The following is a 19,375-nucleotide window of genomic DNA, read 5'->3' as shown; positions in this document are numbered from 1 at the left end:
CATTCAGAATATTACATGTTTATTAACAGCTTCAAGAGCCTCTCTTTGTTTTTCCTTCTAAAAAGAAAAAAAAATCATTAAGTAGTCCATATACTTTTAGTAGTGTAGCAGTCAGATACTACTAGAAGAAAACTCAAGTGTGGTAATTTACAGAATACCCCTCAAGATTTTGATCATGTTTAAAACAATAAAATGAATATCTAACTATAGGCCCACACTATTTGGATACCTTTGTTTGTTTGCTTTTCTTTTTCTTCCCATAAACTAAACATTTTATTACTTTCCCTTTTGTCATTCTAAGCTTGACAGACCTAGGGTGCCTTTTCTTTTTTCTTTTTTTCAGAGGAGTGGTTGGTTTTTCAAAACAAGGTTTCTTTGTGTTACCCTGACTGTCCCTTAACTAGCTCTGTATATTAGGCTGGCCTTGAACCCCAGAGTTCTGCCTGCCTCTACCTCTGCCTCTGCCTCTCCAGTGCTGCGATCAAAGTTATGCACGACCACTGCCTGGCTTCTGTCAGTGAGGGTGCAGCCTCACCTACTCCTTCACATTCCTGATGGACAGACTTAATAGAAGTTAGATGAGACTTCCATGTAAATCTGAAAATGAGGCCACAGGAGGCCACAGGTTTAGATAAGAGTCACACTCCAAGCGGTAGGGTAATGCACTGTTAAAATTCTGACTTCTGAAGTGGTGTTACTGAGGGTGGAATCCTACCACCTGGAACCTTAATGTCTCGCTTTGCTGTTTTTGAGGGGAGGAGGATGTAACCAGTGAGGATAATGACAGACACGTGGGTAAGGAGTTGCTTCCAGGAGGACCATGGCCAACTTCCCAGTGGCTGCACCACTGAGGAGAGTCTCTTTCTCCCTCTGTAGCATATTAGTTTACATGGACATAGGATTCTTCACTTACACACTTAGCTCCTCTTCAGCATGTAAGTTGGGTGTAGTCTAATCAGAAGTCACAAAGGCCCGTGTGGTTTGGTTTGTGGACTTGAACATACACATGCAGAATGAGGTCTCAGACTTCAAATAGCACCACAGATTCTAAAGCACTGGAGAAACATGTAGCTGGAGAGGAGTCCTCCTGCCTATACTGCTTTTCTGTCTCTTCCATTCTGGATACCCATATGGTGTCAGTGAAGGGAAGGCATGTACAACTTTCCAAGCAAGAGCATGCTGAAAGACAGGATAATCAAACAGAGGTGAAAAGGCTCCAAGATTGACAGAGCAAAGGGAAAATAGAAACATTTTAATCTGAGTAAACAGACATTAAGAAAGTTCTGCAGGAAGGCTCACTGGCTGTAGATCCCAAATGCTAAATTGGTTGGCTTGAAGCATTGTTAGGTTTTAGAACTTTTCATACTATCACAGGTTAGTTGTTTGAGAATGTTACATGAGGAATTATAGGCCAGGCACATAGCTATCTTTCCAGCTCTTGGAAGGCCTAGGAAGAAGGATCATGAATGAGACACTAGCCTTAGCCACATAATCAGTGTCTTTACAAACAAGCAGACAAACAAACCAAGAAACCTTTTAAAAGACGAAAAACCAAAATGAAGGCATCTGTCAGAAAAAAACAGATGAGCACAAGTTACCCTATACCTTAAGTCAAAATAATCTGAACATAGAGTGCATGCCACAGGAATCCTTTTTGCAACTTGAGATTGCTTTCAGGAAGAGGCTCTGAGGTAAAGACAGTTAGATGGGCTCTGTCTTGATGCTGGGTCAGTACTGTGGGCCAGCTCTCCACACCCTTCTGTGCCTGTTCCCCTATTTGAGGAACTCTGGAGCTTATGTGGTTGTCCCCATGGAAATTGTCTTCATTCCCAGTGTTATTGTTACCATCTCTGTCCTTATTGAGGGCCTTCAGGTGCACTGGGCAGGAAGGTGCTGAATGTTCTGTGGTCACCAACACAGCTGTGTGCCTTGGCACTCTGTGCTGAGGGTGGTGGAAACATTCTGGTTCTGCTCTGCCCTATCCAGTCAGTAGGTATTTTCCACATGTGAGACTCTTGAGCACTGGAGACAGCTGCTAAAACCAGGAACAGAACTTTTAATTTAGCTAATTTACATATAGCCATTTGCTACAGTGTTGAGCAATCCTGCTCTAACCTGATATTATTGACCTGTTATTATGTGTATGTCCTCCATAGTAACACTGAAGCAAGGAAGGAGCCTAATAGCTTAGTGTCTGACCTGGGGGATTGCAATTTGGCAGTGTTCTCAAATTGTCCTTTGAGTTTGTTTTGTTTTTAATCAGATGGATTTAAATGCATTCAGGATATACACCTTTTGGTATTTACTAATATAGGAGAGTTACACTAAAAGCCATGGTTCTGTTTATTTATGTATGTTTATTTACATATGGGACAATTAGGGTTTGGGCATGAGATATGAAGTGAAATTACTGTGGAGCAGTTCCTTGTCAGGTAAAACCAGAAAACAGCAGGCCAGAGCCAAGAAAGTGACTTTTGGATGTGGTAAGTTGGTTTAACAAGGAGTCAATTGATTCGGATGCTGCTGCTCAGATTAATGAATTTAATTGGATGGGAGGTCAACCATACAAACCACATGATTTCTGTGGTTTTGACTATAAAGTGATTGTGAAACAACTCCTTTTTGTTGATACTTCATATTTACTTAGCTTACCCCCTAGTACCTCTGCAGAAAGACACCTGTACAGTACTTGAACTTAAATTTTGTCCTTGGTCCTTTTCTGTATTTTCATGATTTCCTGATCTCATGTCTTCTCATGTACATTTCATCTTCCTGGAAAACAGTGCCATCTAGTGGACAAACTGCTAGTTCAGCACACAAAAGTGGTACATTTCAAACAAGCCCAACTGTTTGTTTGTTTTTTTCAATGTGTTTCTTGACTAAGTGTTCTAAGGTTTTTAATAATAATAGCAGGCCCTAGTTTATAGCCCAACTTGTCAAAATTGTTGGGATTTCTGACATTTCTACACATTTAGTTTTTGAACCAGGACTAATCACTTGACGTATTATTCCTTTTCCCATTCTGTGATGTTGAGAAGGAGAAATGTGATTAGGGAATGAGTTAATAAAAGTCAAGGAAAGGTGGACTTTGGTAAGGCACACCTTTCATTTCAGTACTTGGGCAGCAGAGGCAGGCAAATCTCTTGAATTCAAGGTCATCCTGGTGTACAGGATGAGTTCCAGGGCAGCCAGGACTACACAGAGAAACCCCTTCCCCCAAAAGAAAATCAGGGAGAACAGCAATCACCACTTCAGATGCATTTGAAAGGTTTACTGTTACTGCTTTAGAGCTGGTGTGAGCCTGGGGAGCCAGCCCTAAAGAGGAGGTGAACTCAAGTCTGAAGCTACAGCCAACTTTATTTAGAACATTGTGAGGGTTAGGAGTCACATGAGTATAGTGTCCAGTTACAAGAGTAAGCTGCATGTGGTAGACAAATCACATTTGGAAAAAACAGGGTTTTCCATAGAGGCATATAAACAAATAGCAATTATCAGTTGTAATAAATAATCTAAAGTAAACTCCTATCTGCTACATTTGGGAGGGACACAAAAGCATTTTCCCAAAACAGTTTTGTGTTTTTGAAGAAACTGAGACTCTCGTCTTATTTTTTTGCAAGTACTCAGAAACCCCCTCACAGAGTTCCATTCTTGGACTGTGTTCCAGCAGTTTATTATTTAATTAGGCCAGTTGAGGAACTAATATGTATAAGGATCACCTCCATGCCACACCTGAGCAGAACCAGTTTCATTACACACGGCCCTTTGGGAAGGCGAATGGGACTTTTTCAAAAAGGACTTCAACAGTAGCGGGGGAACAACCAAAGATTTCTATTGAAATGAATTGTAATCATGTTTTTGTGCATAGCTACATATCTTCTTCCATGAGTTTGCTGACTGATTGGAGCTTGATTATAATTGGTTCTTTCATGAACAAACAGAAGAATAAACTACTTTTGCATTCTTTCAAGTATGTTATTACTGATTGATGCTGTTATTTTTTTTTTAATGCTGTTATTTGCTAATATGCTTCTTTCTATATTTCAGAAAAGATGTTGGTTTAAAGCGATTTTTTCCTAAGAGTTTACTGGATTCTGTCAAGGTAAGTAGAGTCTGCTTTATCACAACCTAATATTAAGCTCTGCATGTATACCTTTCCTACCGAAAACTTGCCTTTAATAAAGTGAAGTGGCGCAGTTCTCCCTTATACGATAAAGCTGCAATGGCACAGGCTGACTGGGTAAGATAGGAGTCTGTTAACTTCAGGCAAGTACATTTTTGCAGGTTCAGCCTTTCTCCATAGAACCTTGGCTTTACTTGATGATTGTAATAAACACCTAAGTGCAAAACTAGAAATAGCTCATGCTGCAGCCCTGTCGCCAAGGTTTGTCAAGTTACACAAAAGAAAAGGAATACTGCATTAAAGAATCATAGTGAATCATGAGCAGTGTGTGCACGCCTGTATGTGCATTGCTGTATCCCCACATGCATGTATGTCTCTGTTGTGTGTGTGCATTTACCATTGCTGAGGCCCCTGTGTATTACTGTGTTCCATGTCTGTCTGTGCATTTATACACCACTGGATCCTCTGTTTGTGTGTCTATGTGTGTGTGTACACCACTAGGTCTAATGTGTGTGTGTTTATGTGTGTAAGTGCTGCATTTGTGTGTCTGTCACTGTTTCCTTTGTGCATGTTTGCATTGCTGTACTCTACATGTGCACAGTATAATGGTCAATCTCTTACTTCCGTGTGGTTTCTTGGTGGCAACTTTGGAATCCTACTCCAGCAGTGCTATCATTGGAGACAGAGCAGCTCTGAATGTTGTTTCCTATCCAATCCAGAGCACACCTCCAAACACCAGGTTACGGAGGGAGAACATAGGATTTGGTCCAAGAAGGGTTCCATTTGCCAGCCTCACAGTATGGGGCATGGTCTCTTATTTCTGCAACAAAGAGTCTTCTGTAGGGATGGTGTTTGACAGATAAATATGTATATTTCAATTCAATACCTGTCTGGTAGCTCAGGAATAGGAGGACTGTAGAGGCATGGAAACAGGGTAAGCCACAGTGTTTACAACTTAACAATGCTCTAGCTAACATTCATTTAATGGCTGTGTTTTATGTATCAGTGATTCTCAAATGACGATGCCTTTGGTGACTTTTGAAAACCGCTGTCTCCTCAGATTTTCATGTGTAAAAAACATCACAAGTATGACTGCCATCTTTGGAGTCTAAGATGCTGTTTTATATTTATAAATCATTTATAACCATTATATTGAAAATAGTGACTTGAGTACAGCCCATGGTGGTGCCTGTTTGAGGCAGATATTGATGGAAGCTCAGTGGAACCTGGTCATGTCCTGATTCTCCTGCTCTGGCCTCCCTGTTCTTTATGCCCATGCATGAATGGAAAACATCTCTCCAGTCTAGACCCTACTCAGTATCTAAAGGGCTTATTTTTCTTTCTGAATTTGTAATTTTATAGCTTCTGACTTGTTTGGGTTTTTTTGTCTTCATATTTTTACACAATGGGTTTGTCTAGCACTAGGTATATAGCATATTTGATAGTTTTTTTTTTTTTGATTGAGCTGCTTTTTATTTTTATTTTTTTTGATTTTTAATATTTTTATTACATATTTTCCTCAATTACATTTCCAATGCTATCCCAAAAGTCCCCCATAGCGCCCCCCACTTCCCTACCCACCCATTCCCATTCTTTTGGCCCTGGCATTCCCCTATATTGGGGCATATAAAGTTTGCAAGTCCAATGGGCCTCTCTTTCCAGTGATGGCCGACTAGGCCATCTTTCGATACATATGCAGCTAGAGACAAGAGCTCCGGGGTTCTGGTTAGTACATCATGTTGTTCCAACAATAGGGTTGCAGATCCCTTTAGCTCCTTGGGTACTTTCTCTAGCTTCTCCATTGGGAGCCCTGTGATACATCCAATAGCTGACTGTGAACATCCACTCCTGTGTTTGCTAGGCCCCGGCATCGTCTATTTGATAGTTCTTATTTGAATGGAAAATGAACAGGTACCTGACAAATAAATAGAGCTGGAGAAGTGTTCAGAGAGAGTTCAGTGCTTCGACTGCTGCACTGTTGAGACAAGAGGCCCAGCTCCGACCTTCCTGGCCTCTTGTCTGAGCTCCTCCCACCTGCTTTTCTATAGAATCTAGGCCTGGATCTGGCAGTGTGGTGAGGGCTCAGCCCTGTTTAGTAGAGTCAGATGTGATCTCTATGGCCAGTGTTCTCTGTGGGCTTAAGTGCTAGGGCAAGAAGCTTGCAGCTTTTATAGTAGGGAATAAGGAGAACCCGATAACAAGACAGATTGAAAGCCAAGAAACAGAGGTAGAAAGAGTGGTCAAAGGGTACTGGGAATGCTTTGGTAGTTATGGTGGCTAAGGGTAGGGTCTCACGGATTTATAGGAAGCTGACTCAGAGAAGTTGTGCTTTTATGGCTGGGCATTGGGATATAAGCAGAGCTAATTTTTAGCTACCATTCTCTATAGATGCACCAGTTTCAGTTACGAAGGTTTTGAGAACCATTTTCTTCTGTTTTTGTTTTTGTTTTTTTGAGACGGGGTTTCTCTCTGGCTGACCTAGAACTCACTCTGTAGGTCAGGCTGGGCTTGAACTCAGTAATCCACCTGCCTCTGCATCCCAAGTGCTGGGATTAAAGGCGTGGGTCACTACTGCCTGGCCAAGAACCATTTTCTTAAGTGCTCTCCAAAAAAATTTTTTTAATTTATTACTTAGTATATGTATGTAAGTACATATATGTGGTTTTTTTGTATGCTAGCTCATATACACAAATGCTTGTGCATTCTTGGACATGCCACAGAACATACATGAAAATCACAATACAATTTATGGGATTCAATAATTCAAATTATTGAATTGTTAGGCTTATTGATAACTTAGGGTAAAGACCTATCTGAGCTCCTGTTTGTTCTAGAGTTAGCCATATTGAGTGGCTAAGTTTATTAATGTTAGTTTTTCTATAAACAGGCTATTATGTTTGTATTTTTTCCCTCAAAGTCAAATTGTTTTACTTGTCTTAGATTTAAATTTCTAGAAGACTATTTATAGTTAACTTTCCCATTGAATGGTTGAAAGATTATCATATCCTGGTAGAACTTGACTGAGCTGCAATGTTTCCAAGAACAGAGGAACAGGCTACATATACCTTGGGTACTGAGAATCTAGGACAAGGTCTCTTAATATTTCATTTGCATGATTAAAATCACTACACCAGTAACACTGGTAAACCCAAGATCAGGGGCACTCTATAGTTCTCATCATTCCTTCTCAAAGGTATCAAGGTCATGAGTGATAAAGAGGCCAGCAGGCTATCATTTGGAGATTAGCAACATGAATATGTATACATTCTGGACTGTAATTCAGTGAATTGTGTAATTCACTGTAATTATGTTTGTTTCTTGTTTGTACAAGGGGCAGGACTAAAGAAGTTCTGCCTACTATCTTAATAGCTCTATTGTAGATTTAAATCTAGATAGCAAATCAAAACAATCAAACCTTAATGTATCTCTTGATTATTCACAGCAGAAATCCAAGTTCAAAACTACAAATGTTGAAAGATCTCAGAGGATCTATCTAGTTCCCACGTGAGTCAGTAAGATAGCTTCCTAGAACATCAGGGGAAGACTTGAGTTTGTACCAGCCATAGTGGCTTAAACCAATGACTTGGGTGCTTGGGAGGCTAAGGTAAGAGAATCTCAAGTTCAAAGCCAGACTAGGCACATATTAAGATCTTAAAGCCATGCAAACAAGTAAATAACAACAACAACAACAACCATAACCACCTTATTTTTTTTTGTTAAGATAGCCACTGCCCGCCTCCACCTTCAGCTCCAACAGCTCATGTGATGCGTCCACTTGGATTCCTAATATTACCTAATGTTCATCCAACCTTTGCCTTCCATATTGTTCCTCCTAGTTTATGCCCTGTTAGTTTAATACCAGTTCCAAAATAAAATAAGAATGTGACCACCAATGGCTCCTTTTCTTCTTCTGTACCTACATACATTGTTGGCTCCTGCCTGAGTTAGTAGAAAGCCTCCAACTTTTTTTTTTCTCCCTACTGTTGCTATCCCTGCCAAAACCTACTTCAGAAAATACTGCTTCTTCACTCAAAGTTACCCAAGGAAGTATAGTCAGTGCTAGCAGTGTAGAAGCTAAGTTTATACTATGCCTACATTGGTCCTTTGTATTCAGACTTCACTGTGGGGTTACTGTTTCCTTGCCTCCCTGGTGTCTCACACACTGAGCTTTGTCCCTAGGAAGCCCTTGCTCCATTCCCAGGTATTCGAATAACAGGAATAGAAGTCAGTGGTTATCTGTGCAAGGTAAAACACTGTAGGTCTTCTCCCCTCTACACACATGTATATGAAGCCACAATGAGCTGTCTTCTAAAAGATCTGTTCTGCTCATACAAATTGTTTATTCTCTTTGTTATGTAACAAAGAAAATAAGATACACAAACAATAAGCTAGGATTTCAACCTCCCCAAACTAGTTCTTTACTGTGGTTTATAGGCTGCATAGAATAGTTGTGAAGGTATCCACCACAATTTGCATTTTGTTGAATGAATGATTTTTAAGATCCTTCTTATTGCTGAATGTCTTCAATCTTTCTAAAGAATAGTGCTCTGAAATTTCACTTTGTAGATCCAATAACAAAGGATTTTTACAGTTAATTATTTGTACACTTTCAGAAATGGTGTTGTTGCCTTAAACTTCTGTTGAAGTTGAATAAAGCCCTCTGTTTCTAACTATACCTTTCAAACTGGTCACAGGGGAAAGTTTGTTAATGTGTATTTTACAACAGTTAATGCTCTACTAGTTATCTGACTGAGTGAGTTTTGGTAGTAATGTAAATGGTATTAGTATGCAGGATTTTTTTTTTTTTCCTTCCCCTGTTGGTTGACTTGAAAACGTATTTTTCTAAAATTTCATCATTCAGGCCAAAACACTAAGAAAGCTGATCCAGCAAACATTCAGGCAGTTTGCCAACCTTAATAGAGAAGAAAGCATCCTGAAATTCTTTGAGATTCTTTCTCCTGTGTACAGATTTGACAAAGAGTGCTTCAAGTGTGCCCTTGGGGTAAGTGTGGAACCTTGGGGGATGGGAAATAGTTTAATTTTTTCTTAATCCACATGTACCTACATTTCTGATTAAAGGAAACATTTGTCATAGTCCTTACAGAAAAATATTGCTTGGCACTTAATTATAGGGGAAAGTAGGAAGAAAGTACATTAATTAGATAATAAAAATCATATTTTAAATAGTATGCCTATGCTCATAAGTAGTTGTTTTTAATTCTGGCCTGCAATTTCATTAGCTCTTCTCTAAGTACTAGTTATCCTGTTAAGATAATCTTCCCAGAGAAAACAATGGCTTCCTAGATTCAAGAGTAACCATAACTAGTCTTGTTCAGGCTCAGTAGTTCCTGGGTCACTGAAATTATAAATATTTTATTTTATTTGGTTAGATAGATTAATACAAACCAAGTCTTCTTCCAACCCAAGTTCTTTGATATATTTATGGGCTCATATCTAAAATCATTTCTTTCCTTCTGATACCTCTGTCCCCACCTGTTTGCTCTTCCAAAGTCAAGTTGGATCATTTCTGTGGAATTGGCAATCGGCCCAGAAGAAGGGATCAGTTACCTGACAGACAAAGGCTGCAATGTAAGTTGGCTCCTGGGAGGGCACATGGATTTGGTTGTGGGTATAGACAAATGAACCTGAGGACTGGACAGGGCATTCACATGAAAGACTATTCTGTAAGGAAACTTCTTCATTGTATTGCTCAAGTGTTGTGTGGGAGATACTTAAACTTAAGCCTTTGGAATGCCTTAGGCTTAAAGGGAAATGAATCAGACAAACTAGGTGGGGGAGTGAAAACTGACCAGGGCTATTCCGGCTTATGTTGTGAAGTCTTATTTTTTTCATTGCAATTTTGAGGATCAAATCCAGGATCTTATACACTCTAGCCAGGGACTCTATACTGACCTACACTCTTAATTTTTTAAAACTAACTTCTAGATGTGATTTTAGTATATTTGTACTGACATCGTACTTAAATAATCTTTATAAACTAATTCCAGAAAGATAAATCTTTATTTTAAATTCTGAATTTGCTGTTGCCCTTACTTACCTCCTTGAGGGAGACTGCTGGCCGGAGAGAAATCCTCAGGTTGTCTCACCAACATGTGCTCCTGTTGTGTGCTGCAGCAAATGGTGTTGAGCACATGCTTTGCTAGAAAGGCCAAAGAAACTGCAGCTCTTTGGTAGAGGTCACAGTCAGACATGCAGGGAAAGCGTGTGTGGAGTCTGTGCCACATGTTGATGAATACAGGTTGAATTGTAAGGCCTGCCAGGGTTCTGGTGTTGAGGATGTGTGCCTGTGGTTAAGACAGTTTGGTTCTGATATCTTTGTTGCAGGCTCACACTAACAGGTGTGCCAGTTTTAGTGGTATGGCTTTCTGATCACAGGTGTGTATTTGTGTTTGGTATGGTTTTCACATGCACTCCTTGCTGGCTATTCCTACTCTGTTTTGCTTCTGCCCTATAGTTCTTTCTTGTTAGTAGTTCCTGTCCTCACTGTGCCCACACATAAATGACCAGCAACTGTTGTGTGTTATTCTCTTCAATCTTATCTGTTGGATAGAAATGGATCTTAATAAGCATACATTCTGCCTCTTGTGCATCTTGTCTTTCAGCCTGCCTTCCAGTCCACCTGGCAATGATGGCCTCCTGGGACCAAAAGGGAGTAGCCCAGTCACTGAACTTTCTTATTTCTTCCTTAAGACCATGTTGAAATAAGTGTTTGCTTGTTTGTTCATTCATCCATTTCTCATGTCAGTAAGTAGTTACATGTGCTCATGTATGTGCATGCAGAGTCCAGTGGAGGACATCTTTCTCCATCATTTTCCTCCCTAATCCCTTGATGAGATTTGGTCTCTTATTGAGCCTGAAACTCATTGGCTAGGCCAACTGGCTCTTGCACTCCCAGGGCCATCCTGCCTTGCCCACTCCTCTTCCCCTGCAACTTTGAGGTTACAGGTATGTACTGCCATGCCTCTCCTCTTTCCATAGGTGTTGGGATTTTAAGTCAGGTCTTCATGCTTGTACAGCAAGCAGTCTTGGCCATTGCACCATCTCCTTTGAGTACAGAAGATTTCTTTTGTATGTATTTCTAGAAACTGTTACTTTCTCTCTAGTGGAAGAGATTCCAGGTTATAGAACTGCTGAATGTATTCAGAGCATTTTAACTTGAAAAGAAGTTACCAGTTTGCTTCTTAGAAAGGCTGGGAAACTTCTCATTGACAGTGTGGGTAAGAAGTTTTTCTACTCCTAGATTCCACCATGTTTATAGCTCTTGTCATTTTTCTCTTTCATGTGTTTTATTATGTTTCTGTTTTGGGTCTTACTTTGTATCCTAGTCTGACCTTGATTCTTTTGTGTAACCTAGACCATTCTTACACTTCAGTGGAAATCTTTGGCCTCTTGACTACCCAAATGCAGAAACTACAAGCTTTAGCTCCCACACCTGGCTTTGTTTTCACATTTGAATAAGCTGGAAGCATGTTTGCTTCTTCTGTCAATCTGATGTAAAGCAAACCTCTGGGAATGGAAGCTGTTCAGTCTTACCCTATCTGCTGCCTCTTTGAGGTCACTGCTTGTATTGTGCCTGTGTTTGTACCTGTGTTACCAGCACAGATGTCTTTCTTTGTGATTTGTCTTCTCATGGGTCCAGGAATCAGAGATCTTTTCCTTTTTCTTTCCTTCCATTTTTTTTTTCTTTTGTTGTTGTTTTCCCAAATCTCATAAACACTATGAGATTGCTATGGTATGGTATTTTTACTTTAAACACACCAATCTCAGAACTCCCACTCCATTCTACCTCTCCACTCTATCTTGACCTGGGATCGTTGGTTAACTTTGCAATAAATGCTGCATCACAGAAGAAAACTGAATGGTATTTAACCCTGAGACTCACCATGACAAGAACTTGAACCCAATGACACTATAGATCCACGCACGAAAAGTAAAAATGCTAGTTTAGTAGAAAACAAGAGATTTCATGACTGTGGCGAAGGTATTCTCCCCACATTCCCCTTTTCCTGAGACAGGGTATCTGTAGTTAGCCTAGAACTAACTTTTTTTTTTTTTGGGGGGGGGGGTTGAGACAGGGTTTCTCTGGCTGTCCTGGAACTCATTCTGTAGACCAGGCTGGCCTCAAACTCAGAAATCTGCTTGCCTCTGCCTCCCAAGTGCTGGGATTAAAGGTGTGCACCACCACTGCCTGGCTTAGAACTAACTTTGTAGACCAGGCTGGGCTCATATTTATCTGCCTCTGCCTCCACCATAGTGCTGGGATTATAGATGGGCACCACCACACCCATCATGGATGAATTTTTAAAAACACGATATAAAAATGATAACTGTAAAATTTTTGATAAGTTATGTTAAATAGAAATTAAGAATTTCTTTTCAACACAAAATGGGATACAAGCTAGGTATTTGTGATAAATGCTTTTGCTAAAAGTTCCATAGCATAAAAACTAAAAAATCATTGCAAATAGGAAAAACACAGCCGGCCTAAAGATTTCCAGATGCTCAGTACACTCTGCACTTTTCATTTATTACAGCGATGGTGAAAACTGAGGGGTCAGGACAGATGCAGCAGCAGGGCCACTTAATCCACTGGCATGAAGTGTAAATGGCATACCTCTTTAGAAAGCCCCATAGTGTCCAGTCAGCTATGACTTAATGAGTTTTAGTCATAGCGCTTAGACTTCAGTTTGTAATCATTTTTTCTTGCAAGATTTTTTGCTATCATTTTACATTTAAAGCCTCTTTTCTATCTCCGGTGTTGTAGCATAGTTCAAGATGGTGACAAACATCCCCCCTCCCCCAACTCCATTTTGTCTAGAGGTAAAGATGAAAAATGGGGTTTAGAGAGCTCAAAAGGTCCTGTTCTCAGGTGCATTGCAAAGCTACCATTATGTTGACACTGGCTTTATGACTTTTGGGGTCATTCATATCTGGGCCTGTGTTTCTTGGTGAAGCAGTAATGATTACAGCTATGGGAGAAGTAAAGGCATTGAGAAATTAAGGTGCTTATCTCCTGCCCTTTTACAGTGTAAGACTATAGAAAATGGGTCACCTTTGCCCTTTTACAGAGTAAACCTATAGAAAATGGTCACCTTTGCCCTTTTACAGAGTAAACCTATAGAAAATGGTCACCCTTGTTGGTAGGTTTCTGCCATTGTGTCTATTGCAGGGGAGCAGCTGTGTATGGCTGCACAGATACTAACTAGTTTACCCCTGAATGAGCCATTACATTTGTCATCTGCTTCTTGTTCTCCTGTTCTGCTGCACTGATGCTAGTTCATTTCCTGGTCTAACACACTGCCAAACTGATTGCTTGGTTAGATGTATGGCCCAGTGGATTCTCTTTTGATGTATTTTGTATAGCATTCTCTGTAGGTCTTCTTCCTTGGGTGTTCTGAGTCATTTAGGGTTTCAGAACTAAATTGTAATTCACCAATGGAAAGTACGTCATTAGAACTGGGCTTGTGGATCAGTGCTTTACCTAACACTGCCTCTGCAGCACTCTGCTCACACAGTGTGACTTTATGTAGTACTGTCCTTGTTAAGCTTTAATAACATGGCTTTAATATTTAAAATTATGCCATCTAAACTGAGTGTGATGGCACACACCACACTTCTAATCTCAGTGACACATGAGAGACTTGAAGCAGTAAAATTGATGCTATGTAAGATTTACTCATAAACTTGCTTAGCAAATATTAGGTTACAACATAGATTTAGCTAAAGGAGCACTACCTCTAATTCCCTTGGAAGATAAGTAGTACAATTAAGAGATTTGTTAGAAACTGTAAGAAAGAAAATTTTGTGCCATTATGGAATGTTAGACTTGTTGAGAAAGTTTCTTCTGTTTATTTACCAAGATTGACCTCTATTAGGCTCCATTCCCATAACGACAAGAGACAATCCTGACTTACAACCAGCAATTAGTTGTATCAAATAATCGGACTCAAAGGGGCAACAGAGGGTCACCACCATTAAGTCCTGTTTTCTGCTGAGTCCCCTTAAGTCCCCTGTGTCCTGCCAGGAAAAGTGTAATTCTACACGGACAAGATGACCCTGGGTAACAACTATTTGGGGCCCGGGGGCAGGGGTGGAGGGAGATAGACACCAGTGTACTTAAGAAGTAAGTTGACAGTATCTTTAATGTGTAAATTTTCCATCTTCCATGACCCAAGTAGCCAGTCTTACAGTCAAGTCACCTATCTCTGTTTAAATTATTCAGAATGTAGCTTTGGATTCATGACCTGAAAAATATTTAAAGATAACTGCATATGTGAATATATAAGCCTAGGGCCCATATAATAATTGGTAAATATTTTTGTTTGAGGCAAGTTTTCTTTTGGCATTAGGTAGAACCATTTGTGTACTATTATGAAAGAGTCTTTCCTTATCTTTCCTGAGTGTGTGGTGTGAATTCTTACTGGGAAGACATTTCTATAATACTCAGCAAATGAAAGCAGGTATAAAGACTGTTAGTTCAAAGCCAGCTTAGGCTCTTAGAGGGAGTTCAAGGCCTGCTTGGGCTACGTGATGATGCTTTGTCAACAAACAAACTATAAAAGACCTTTGGTCTTCTGCTTAGATTTTGTTGTGAATAGCTCCTATTATCATGTCAAGGACCTTGTATTCTATTCTGCCTTCTGCTTACAGCTCCTGTTGTAAGTTATGTGAACATTTGTGCTAGTAATAAGCCACCAATTCCTTATAGTACTGCATTGTTCTGTAAATGCTTCCATACTATATTTTTAGCTTGTATATTTTTGTCAACTATTTAAATATCTGCTCTCATTGAGAATTCAATCAGGCTTCTTGAATTGGACAGGTAGTTTATGGCAATAGTTCATTCTCCTGTCTTCCTTCATTCCTATCTATGGAAGCTGAGTTTTCTCTTACCCTCTCATTTATCTGGTTCTCCTAAAGATGTCATCACAGTTGGGCATGCCTAAACCTGGAAGGAAGCCCATACGGCTACTGCATGATGTCCACCAGAGGAAAATGTCCCTGACTCTTAAGGCTCTTGAGAATAGGCTGGTAGTTGGGGTCAGAAAGAATAACATCAGTGCTAGTAGACCCCAGGCACTGAAGACTTCTCCATGGCCTAAGAGCTATATCTTTCTTTCCCAAAGCCCACACACCTAGCAGACTTTAACCAAGTGCAGACCATCCAGTACTCAAACAGTGAAGACAAAGACAGGAAAGGGATGCTACAACTCAAAATCGCTGGCGCTCCTGAGGTAAGGCACAAGTCTTGCTCTTAAAGACTTGGATCAACAAGAAAGGTCGGGTGAGTAGAGAGGTGGATAGGATGTGGGAGAGGTTGGAATGGGGAAAGCCATGATTGAAATACATTGTCAAAAAATTTTAAAATTTTTTTACATTAAAATCTGATCCTTTGATAATGTAGAAATGACTTCTCTGGGATAAAGATGAAGTGTTCATCGGTAATCTCACAATTTCCTAATATATAAAGACTAATATTACTGGTTAAATGTCTTCAGAATAGGAGAGGACTAGATTTGAAAAACCTAACTATTGCTGTAAGTATAATCAAAGACCACTCTGAAGCATCAAGGAAGCCAGTTAGAATTGTGTTGGAAGAGTCCCTGGGCAGTGACTACGATAATAGTACCTGCAGCAGTGTGATAAAAATAGGAAGGCAGGGCACAGTAGCCACTGCTATAATCCCAGCCTTCTGGATTCCAGGTCAGCTCTCAGCATGGGCCACAGAGCAAGATCTCATCTCTAAACACCAATAAAGACAAAAGAAAGAAAGTAATAAGTGGTAGAAGAAAGAACTGTTGATCTACACAAGACCCTGGGCTCCAGACAGAGCGTATTGAAGAGCAGTTGGAGCCATTGTGTAGGCAGCTTTGCCTGTGGCTCAGTTCTCCTCACTAGGCTACGGCACCCTTGTCCTGCCCTGTGATCCCAAGTCACAGACATCTAGAAACTCTTCAGCAGATGAGCAGATTCTGACTTGGAGTATAGAAAACTTGTTGCAAATGAGTTTCCTTCTGAGATCCCGTGTATTGCTCAAGCTTCTCTTGCCCTTGTCTGTTCCACAAATAATGATAGGAATTGACAAGTGAGAGAAGCAAGCCATTCATCTGGAACAAGTGCATCAGGACATACTTGGATGTGAAAACAAAATACAGACACTTAGAAATAGCTTGTTAGGAAGTTTGTCAAAAACTTCCTGAAGCTTACATCGTAGGAGACATCATGTTAGCCTTTGGGCTAACATGTTATGAATGCAGAAAAGGCGGGAATTTTTACCAGTTTGCTCTAATGATAGAAAATTAAGATACGATTAATAAAATGTTATTGTATATTAGTGTCTGGAATAAGCTGTTACCTGAATTCCTAGGGTCCAGACATTCTGAAGACGATGTTTTGCTGACTTCTTTTGTAAAAGCGAGATTCTGTTTCAGTACTTTTTATCTTATGCTCTAAGTGTGCCTTCTCTCACACATCCAGGGAATGATGATCTTAAATACCAAGCTTCCATTTTCACTTCACTCTGGCAAATGTTTCATTCCTAATCCTCTTTATTCAAGTGTATGCAGAGTTGTGATGTCAGAGTGCAGCTGTCCCTTTGATTACTGGGAAGAACAATAATGCCTCTTTCTAATGTTCTTTCTTGTTAGCCTCTGACAGTGACGGCACCATCCCTAACCATTGCAGAGAACATGGCCGACCTGATCGATGGATACTGCCGGCTGGTGAATGGAGCCACACAATCTTTCATCATCAGACCCCAGAAAGGTGAGATTCTGTTTTCATTTCTGCTGCACCGGTAGACAAGTTCATCCCAGCAGCCAGTTCTGACCTTGGTAACACTGTAAATGTGAAGGCCAGATGCCTTGTTGCAACCTGGATGCTTGTTTGTGTAGGGACAGTGGTCCGCATCACAGCACAGGGACTCAAGGCTGGGCTGAAGTGTACTGTGACAGTACAGGACTTTGAGTAACCCTTAGAGTAGCTCCTGAGTGACCATTGGTTCTTTCAGCTGGGGAGATTATCTTCCCAGTTCTTTTTCAAGTGTCCTTTGTACTTCAGGTTGAAGTTTCTATCCTGTTGTGTTTTTCTCCCCCTTTACAATTGAAAAACTTAGAGTAGGTGAAGAACAAAATAAATTCTATGTCAATATATGAAATTAAAGATTTGAGTGAATAAACATATCCCAGAAATGGGGCTCATGTCTCCTCATGAAGAAGAGCTTTGTAAGTATAGTTCAAAGGACAAGGTTATACTGAGGATATGGATTTCTGAAGCATCTTTGGAAACATTTCGAATGCATCAGTGGAGTGCAGGGAAAGCCAAGGCTTTGGTAGGATACTAGTTCCTCCAGTCTTCTTCCTTTACTATAAAGCACTCTGAGAGCTAGCTCAGGGCCAGGTAGGGGTGTGATGTGAAGAGGGAAGGGTGAACAGTCTATGACAGTGTGCTCTTAGGGGCTCAGAAACTTCAGAGGGCCAAGCAAAGTACAGGGTTCCAGAAAGCTCCCTCCCTGTAAGGGATAAGGATGGACCTGGATGGTAAGGAAGGAAGGTTTCTGCTGAATTCCTTTGCAGCTACGTACATTGTACCATTGTACTTCCTGCGTAGATTCTGGGTGTTTCTAGTAAACCATTTTATCAAAGACCTTTGGCAAGGCACCTAGACTTGTATTTTAAGAGCTCCTTGATTTTTAAGTCATTTGGGAAGACTGTGTTTTATCAAACCTTGCATTATGGCTTTATTAGGACTTGGCATATCTTTCCATGTGAAGCCAACACCCAGTTATGTTTGTTTAAGTTTTGTATGGAAACCCTTAATAGCCTAAAGTAGAATCAGTGTAATGACCTTGACTATAAGGGACTGTCACTAAATACCAGAATAAGGCTTCTCCTCCTTCCTGGACTTACCTTCCTACTCTCTTTTAAAGAAGTCTATGAGTTGCTCATGTCTCTTTCCTTTTTCTTCCCAGAAGGTGAACGGGCGTTGCCATCAATACCAAAGTAAGTGCTCCATTTGTGCATTTCCTTACTTAGCTTTGTTAGAAGCTTTAAGATAACCATTGGGCTTTATTATCTGTTTTCCTGAAAAATTAAATCTCTACATATATTCAAGGACTGTGAAAACATTTTTCCAAATATAGATCATATAAGTTGTAAGTTATAGAAGTTTCAAAATTAGTTTTTCCCTTATTTCAAGTCTGTTAAGGGATCTAGAGATGTTTATGGTAATAATAGGCTTAGACATTCACTTCATCGCTTGTTTAGAAATGTGAAAATAGTTCTCTTTTGCAATTAGAGAAAATGAAAGAGACGTAATGGGTGGTTTACTGTTCATGTTACAAATTCCATAAGAGAAATGTTGATCTTTAATGTAATTAAAGAAATGAAATAGAAATGCAAAAAAATTACATTATTACTTCTGTATTCCTAGTCAGCATGCTAAGAACTGCCATAAGGTAAAAATCTAGCTGTTCAGATAAACAGGTAACTGAACACTAGAAACTTGTCAATTCTCAGATACTTAAGAAGCAGTGGAGATGTGGAAGCCTGGGACAAGGAGTGCTAACCCTGGGCTTGTCTTCATTCTGTCTGTGCCCTGTTCTCTGTAGCCACATCTGCTGGCTCTCCTTGGTAAATGTATCTGATACCTGCTCTAGCAGCCTCCTACCATTCCTCTCCTGCTCCTCACAATTAGTATCACCTGTCAGGGCTATTCTAGTAGGTACTTTATTGAGGACCTCAGGCCCAGAGTTGTATCAGAGTCAGAAAAGAATGACTTGCTACAGAATATGGAAGGATCTAGGCAGGGTCCAGGGAAACCAAAGAGAACATTTCTAAGAGTCCCATAGGACACACTGCGGTCTTAAGCAGTACGTGGTGGCAGAGTGTGTAAAGGCTTGTCCATGAGGACTTGGCACTAAGTTGTTTGGGGAGCTGGTTAGGAATGTACCTTTTATCAACTCTGCCCTGCACACCTACTGAGTCTGCCTCAGCCCCTCATCAAACCATCCTAAATAAAGCTCTTTTCTGACATGTGACCTTGCTGACACCTCTAGCCTCAATTTTGATGTTCCTCGAATTCTCTTCTTCTAAATTATGCTTGTTTAATTTCTCTATCAACTGTCCCCAACTCTCCTTCAGGCCTTTCTCTTCTACATCACTTTTGGAAATATAGGCCTCTGAGCCAGGAGGGCATACCATTGCATTTGCCTATAATATCTGGTCAGTATGTATC

The 19,375-nt window shown here is 40.2% G+C and overlaps 1 protein-coding gene across 14 annotated transcripts in view; it reads left to right on the top strand.

Annotated features, from left to right (window-relative positions):
* Window positions 1-19,375, top strand: part of Ptk2 (protein tyrosine kinase 2) — a 201,117-nt gene that overhangs the window by 95,453 nt on the left and 86,289 nt on the right. For all 14 annotated transcript variants that reach the window (XM_029470118.1, XM_029470117.1, XM_021183064.2 and 11 more), the window contains 6 exons: window positions 4,045-4,099; window positions 8,982-9,122; window positions 9,632-9,709; window positions 15,268-15,375; window positions 16,789-16,906; window positions 18,111-18,141. In XM_029470118.1, coding sequence (XP_029325978.1) covers window positions 4,045-4,099; window positions 8,982-9,122; window positions 9,632-9,709; window positions 15,268-15,375; window positions 16,789-16,906; window positions 18,111-18,141 — 531 coding nt within the window. The remainder of the gene's footprint in view (window positions 1-4,044; window positions 4,100-8,981; window positions 9,123-9,631; window positions 9,710-15,267; window positions 15,376-16,788; window positions 16,907-18,110; window positions 18,142-19,375) is intronic.

Source organism: Mus caroli, chromosome 15, assembly GCF_900094665.2.
Source record: "Mus caroli chromosome 15, CAROLI_EIJ_v1.1, whole genome shotgun sequence".
Taxonomy (NCBI): domain Eukaryota; kingdom Metazoa; phylum Chordata; class Mammalia; order Rodentia; family Muridae; genus Mus; species Mus caroli.
Note: the sequence above shows the minus strand (reverse complement) of the source record. Positions and strands in the feature narration are given on the sequence as shown.